The following is a 7,090-nucleotide window of genomic DNA, read 5'->3' as shown; positions in this document are numbered from 1 at the left end:
GTCACGAGAAAAAATAAATATTGTTATTAGTGTTTAATAGACTAGAGACCTGGTTATAACACGCTAAACTTTCAAAGCAACATTTTTTGTTAACGCTAATTATCGTCTTTTGGTCACTGTCGGTCCCAACTAAGGAATCGACTGCGTACGGTCTCAACTTTTTAAGGCATTTGTTCCCATTGGTCCGCGAGTAATAGAATCCTAACGCTGTTAGTTGTTGATCACCGTTAAAACGTTTTCCCCATAAAAGTCACATTTTTTTTCTGGAAAACTTAACATTTTTGTTCCAAACATCTTTGTAACTTTGTATCAGACCTTTAGTAACCTTTTTCTAGTACAAACCCCAATTATTGAGGTTGCCGGAACCCTTGAACCATCGTCATAATCAGTTGGTGGTGCTCAATTAGTGGTGGCTGGTTGGCAGTGAGTCAAATTGATGGTGGTGGCGGTGTTCAGGTGGTGTTTTTCGGGGAAAAAATTGTGACTTTTTCGGCGACCTGCAACTAACGATGTTAGGATTCTGTCAGTTACGAAATACGTTATAAGTTGGGACCGCCAGCAGCCAATTCGTTAATTGGGACCGCCAGCAACCAAAAGACTATAGTTAAGATTAATAAAAACCAATATACCTAATTAATACACAATTTTACATTCACATTCTTGCAATTATTTCTGTCTTATCCGATTATAAATTTTGTACACTGAAAATACTTTAATCTGATAGAGAAATATACACAATTTGAAAAGCCATCAGGTTATCATATGTTGGAGAGACATTTGCAAAAATGAGAAGCTGTACACAGTGCTCCCATCACCCTAATAGATTTTAAAACAAGACTGGTTATCAAGATTTTTTTTAATCAAATATTCTGGTTTTTTACATTTAGTTTTTCCAATCACACTCTAATAGGCTTCCAAACCTCTTGATTTTAGCTTAAAGTTTGGCGTTGGTTCGACTCATTTTCTGAGTGCTTAAGCTCAATGAAAGTCTGAATCTAGCTCGACGATATATATCTTACTCACTAGATAGTAGATACTCGTATCTTGGATCGATCCACATTTCAATATTTATCTATTAATTGATGTGTACAACTGATCAGCAACATGTAGTTGATTCATTTCATTTCTAGATAAACTTTTAGAACACACAAAACAACATGTTTGAATCTTTCAAGATTCATCTATGCTGGTCATCCTTTTCAACTGATTCTCCTGTAACCCAATGCACCCAGCCACCCCCGAGAATTCTTCACCCGCAGACGACATTGTACTGTCTTCCCTTACCAACCGCTTCTGTTTTAGCTTTGTTATGGCCTGTGAAACCTCCCCAATTGAAGGTCGTTTCCTCGGTGTCTTATGCAAGCATCTGTGCGCTATTCGTGCCAAGATTCTTACATCTTCAACATCACAATCACCCGCAAGCTCCTTGTCAAGAATCTCATCAATCCCATCTGAACTCATCGCTGCCTTTTAAATTAAAAATAAATAAATAAATCAATTTTGTTGTCATAACAAATGGCATGAACTCATTTTGACCCATTGACTTACTAGATTGACATATTCCAAGAGGTTTTGTTGTGGATGAATGGCTGTAATGAGTTCAAATAAGATGATCCCAAAGCTGTAGATGTCGCTTTTTGTTGTGAACTTGTTTGTGGATATATATGTTGGATCAATGTACCCGTATGTACCTTTGAGCCCCGAGTTGCTACCATCATAGACCACTTCTTTTGATAAACCAAAATCAGCAACCTGTTTAACTTTTATGTTTTGCAAGTCCATTTTCATAATGATGCGATAAATAATATATAAATAAAATCAAGCAAATAAATTCCCAACCTATTGTACTCCGAGTTTTTGTTGTACAAAAACCATTATTCTTCAGAAAATATGAAAAATGTTTACATTATGTAAAAGAGTAACAAAAAATCGCTTATGTTTTCAAGGTGTATCTTAAAATCGCCCAATAAGATTTTCTTTTTTGTATCTTAAAATCGCTTATGTTTTCAAGGTGTGGTATTTTTTTAAAATAAATGAGTTAACAGTAACAAAAAAATAAAATAAACAAATAAATAAAGTGGTTTGAAAACTTAACCATGAAAACAAAATCATACCTTGGCTCTCATCAAGTGGTCTAGCAATATATTTGCAGACTTCAAGTCTCGATGCATGACAGGAGGAACTGCCTGCACAAAGTAATGTAAGCATCCTTCGTTCAAAATGTAAAAACAGAAAATATGAGAAAAAGGCGGACCCCATCGTGAAGGTACTCGATTCCATGTGAAATATCAAGGGAAATTTGAAGTCTTTCTTGCCAACTCAGCGCGGGTTTCTCTTCACCTACACGCAGTTTTAGTTAGAACAAGAAAAGTTCAATACTTTAGAATGGAATGAGCAAAAATGAGTGGTTTTAACTTTTAACGTACCATGTAGAAAACTTGCCAAGCTTCCGTTACTCATGTATTCATATATTAACATACGCTGTCCTTTATCTACACAATAACCGACTAGATTTACCAAGTTTCTGTGATGCAATCTTCCCAGTAAAGATACCTGCAACAAGACTCAAGTAGTCATATATTAACATACGTTCTTTTAGTTTTGAATGAGCCGTTGAAAGATGAAAGTATGAAACCATACATAACGAGCCCTATATAAGTCAAGATTCTATAGTGATTACCTCGGTTTGAAATTCTTTCTCTCCTTGTTTGGATTCAGCAGCAAGAGCTTTTACAGCAACGACTTCACCCGCAGACATTGTAGCTTTATATACTGGACCAAAAGACCCTTGTCCCAAAACAGTTGTAAAGTTATTTGTAGCCTTATGTATATCCCTGAAAAAATTTTATGGGCTCAAAATTTATATATTTTAGTGATTGAATTTTATGAACTATTATTTCTTATCGTTTTGTTTCAATCCGGCCATTTTATTATTGTAGAAATGTCGGAAAACTATTATGTGGCTTAAGCGTTATCTAAAATATTCAAATCTTGTAAAGTGTAAAATGCTTCTTTATTCACTTCTGCAGAAGTGATGGTCTGTTTGCAACCAAAATACAAGTAAATGGCTCAGAAAGTCAAAAAATCTTGCTTTTTTTCTAGTCAATAGTATTCAAAAGGACTAAAGATTGTGAAGCAGCATACTTGTAAGGGTATCTTGGTAATCCAGATGCTGAAACTAATTGTTCTTTTCGGTATTTGTTCCATTTAGAGAGAGGAGAAGTTTTCACGGGATAAGTTGAAACTTTAACGGTCAAAGAGTTCGAGAAAGATTCGCTCGGTATGTTACTTGTGTTTACACCATTTTCACATATAGGAATAGTTGATGGACCATGGTCATTTACACGCTTTCTAAGACGAGCACGCGCTTTGTGCCATCTTATGCCAAGAAAGACGAGTGAAGATAGAAATACGCCAACCGCCACACCAGCGCACACTCCAATTATTACTAAGTCCGCTTTAGTCATGTTTTTGGTCTCTTTATAGCATCAATGATAACATCTTTCAAGAAACTTTTTTAGGTTCTAAATCATCGAAAGGTGAAACTCAGTTATTCTGTTAACTTGTGTAAGAGAAACAATAATTATCATGATGCTTAGGAATCAAGAATCGGATAATTAGCTACAATTAAGTGAATAAGTTTACATATAGTTAGGTAAATTCAACATTTGACCCCAAAATTCAGAATCAAAATAAAACTTGTCAAACATTGTAAAACTAACTATTAGGGGTGTTCACGGTCCAGTTTTGACGGTTTTTAGGTCAAACCATGAGCCAAACTGTCAGTAACGGTTTCTTATGACCAAAACCGAACCGAACCATTACCAACCATTTTGTTCCGGTTTGGTTTCATGGTTTGGGCTGGTTGAATCGTTAGAAAATACATAAAATCGAATATGAAAAATATATCAAAAATAATAATAATAAGAACAATTAGGCTGCTAGACTGTTGCTGCAAAAATAACTAAACAAATGTAGGAAAACTTAAATAACAATTATATCCAAAGAAACAAATTCTAGCAGTTGCTCGAAAATATAATAAAGTTATTGCATCTCGGTCACCATAAAAAAATTCAAATCACAACTAAAAGTATGAAAAACGACAACTAGATTACTCGAATTACAATCATACCCAAGGAAACACCCATCGATCTGCATAAACTTAATTACATTCGATTAAACCTAAATACATAAAATATATATTTAATGTTGCCTGGTAAGAAATATTTGAAAGGGAACCAATGAAATAGGGATATTGAGAATTTGCAGGTGCAGATGGATCCAAACAAACATGTTTATGATGGTATTATATGTGTACAAAAGTAATTTTTAGGTTTATGCTGTGAAAATAATAAAATGTTAATGAAGAAAAGGGGTACTAAAAATGGGGGGTGACAGAAATCAAGAAAATAATACTGATTACTTATCCGCCCAATTATCAAATCAAATCTGCAGGTTGAACCCACCCCCAGATTTATGAACAAAAACAACAACTAGTTACTTACACTTACTTAGTATAAATCGAGTCGTGAGTTAATACTACTAATTTAAGTAAGAAACAATAAATGCAAGCAATTAGAGAAGATATGTAATAATAATAATAATAATAATAATAATAATAATAATAATAAAATGGAGGGATGTGTTGTTACCTGTTTATTAAGCAACAGAATTTGGAAGAAAGAAAGTTGATGGAGAAAGAAAAAGAAAGAAAGAAAGAAGAGTGAATGGAAAAAGGAACTGATGAGTGGGGTAAAGATTCAGACTAACTTTTTTTTAATCATTTATTATCTCATTTTAAATTACTTATCATTTAAAAAAAATTATTATTCATTAATTAGGATTTTGGTTCTTTCAGTTGATTTGGTTTCCTTACGTAGGTTATTTATATATATATATATATTAATTTAGAACTTTTTGGTGCAGTGCAGGTTGTACCTTTGGCAACTTCTGTTGTACATGTTTCGTATATATAGCATTCTCCTCATGTTTTCTTTGTCTTACACGTACTCAAGTTTTTTTCACACGTGCCAACTCTGGCTTATCACTTTCTTTTGTAAACTTGTTTCTCCTATGAAGCATTATACCACATCACCATCTTCAATTGAACAATAATCAGAAAAAGTTTTCTTTCTCTACCAAATATTTATCTCTCTATTAAAGCTTTTGTGCTCACACTTCCGATCACGACTATTATTAAGTCATCCATCGTCTATGCGTTGCCGGGTTCCATTTCGGAAACCCTAGGCGGCGGCGATTGACGGTCCAACTGTCGGTGTTGTTAAGTTTTAATTTTGTAAGCCCCAGGCGATGTCGATTGTGGAGATATGTCATGGTTCGTAGAGTAAGAACGTTGACGGTGGACGAAGACTGTAGAAATGTCTCCTCACTAATATATTGTTCATTCTTCTCTGCTTCATCTGATTGTACTTTATGATGTGGTAGTGTTTCATTTTGGAGGGCTGAGATCGGTGGCTGTCATTTCCATGGCGGTGGCAGATCTGCGACTCAAAATCATAAACGAGAATGTGACTGTGATGTTGGTCACTTGGTCTGAGTATACATTTGCGTAACAAATGCATGCATATTTCTATGATGTTGATATGAGTATACGTTTGGGCAATAAATGCATGCATATTTCTTTCTTTCTTTCGAGCTGTGATGGTTTTTCACCATAGTTCTTTGGGAAAGCAGGGTGTAGCCACGTCGTTGCCTCGGCTACGGCCTTTAGGTGTTATTTTGTATTACGGTACTGGATTTATAGTTTGTTTATTTGTATTGAATGTCAACTAGAGTTGTAATGGTTTAGCATATTTTCACGTGACTTCAAATTTGTGGTGTATATGGTTTATAACTTTGCTATTTGTTTGTGTAATCAGTTTTCATTTTCGGTTTTTATTAGGTTTTCATTAGTTGTGTATTTGTATGTTTATATTAATACAAAATCATTTTGTTTTCAGAAACCCATAATTTATTAGAGTTGAATCTAGTAATACACAACTAATGGGTATGATCTTGGGTTTCCCCAAATATGTACCCGATATATGAGAAAAGTTAATCCATTAGCTTTTGTAGCACTTAGTTTATTCCACTGAGCGTATTAGTGTCACAAACCTAGCACAACGCGATACTATTCATTTTATTTTTTGTTTTGCGTATTGTAAGTTAGTTTTCTTTATACGATTTGATTTGTCGGATGTTCCTAAAAAACTTTATTGTTTTTTTCTTTGTCATTTACCCGCGCAACGCACGGGTGCTATATACTAGTTTCGATTATTAGTCAAATTATCCTAGTTGTATTCACAATCCTATGTGGAGAACACTTTCAACCGCAATATTTTGTTGGATGCGCCAAGCCTAGAAGCTGAAACAAATGATGTGACCACGGTTTTGAAACTTCGCCTTTTACTACAAGTAGAGAAAACCGGTATGCTGATATATATTATGATGTCATATTACGTATACCTTTTCTTTTATCGTTATTTTTTTATGATTTGAATATTATTATAAATAATTAAAAAGAAGTCAACAAAGAGAAAGATATTTTTCTGCTACGACAAGTCGATGTTATTGACAGTATATGGTCTAATAGATCATGTGTTGGCGTCACTCGGCCTCATTTGGCCTTAGTTGGGTGGTAAAGCCTTTTGTTTTTTGGGAAGAAAAATGTTCAACTCCTAGCATTGAGCCACTATTTTACTTGGAGCAGTTTAAGACTAAGACTAGCATTAGATGAGTGTGTCTGTCGTCGAAAAAAAAAGTACGAATTTATATATTGGCATTTAATACAAAGTAAACATTTGATGTCACATTTAATGTGCATTTACATTTTCAAACTAAAAAAAATTCAATGAACATTTACATTTTCAAATTAAAAAAAAAAAGTGACATAGGCTTACTTGGTCTGTGCTTTTACATTTACATTTACATTCACATGTTTTATATAAAAGTTTAGTTTAAACAAAACATTATAGTTAAATATAGAATAATGTGATTTTTCAGAGATACAGATTACGGTAGAGATGTTCTAAATGAAATAATGTTTTTAGATAAAAACCTGAATATATTTGCCGGAGTAAGCTACATTTGT

General features: G+C 33.8%; 1 protein-coding gene across 1 annotated transcript; it reads right to left on the bottom strand.

Annotated features, from left to right (window-relative positions):
- Positions 1–888: 888 nt before the first annotated feature.
- LOC143561984 (calcium/calmodulin-regulated receptor-like kinase 2) lies at positions 889–3,649 on the bottom strand. Its single transcript, XM_077049919.1, has 7 exons — positions 3,145–3,649; positions 2,681–2,834; positions 2,427–2,553; positions 2,255–2,340; positions 2,115–2,186; positions 1,549–1,752; positions 889–1,467 (listed from the first exon to the last, which is right to left on the bottom strand). The coding sequence occupies exons 1-7, from the start codon at positions 3,465–3,467 to the stop codon at positions 1,171–1,173; spliced, it is 1,263 nt and encodes a 420-aa protein (XP_076906034.1). The 5' UTR covers positions 3,468–3,649; the 3' UTR covers positions 889–1,170.
- Positions 3,650–7,090: the final 3,441 nt, after the last annotated feature.

Source organism: Bidens hawaiensis, unplaced genomic scaffold (genome assembly GCF_021521415.1).
Source record: "Bidens hawaiensis isolate Kalapana, Puna unplaced genomic scaffold, B.hawaiensis_p1.1 tig00020892_1, whole genome shotgun sequence".
Taxonomy (NCBI): domain Eukaryota; kingdom Viridiplantae; phylum Streptophyta; class Magnoliopsida; order Asterales; family Asteraceae; genus Bidens; species Bidens hawaiensis.
This window is presented reverse-complemented; position numbering and strand designations above follow the sequence as displayed.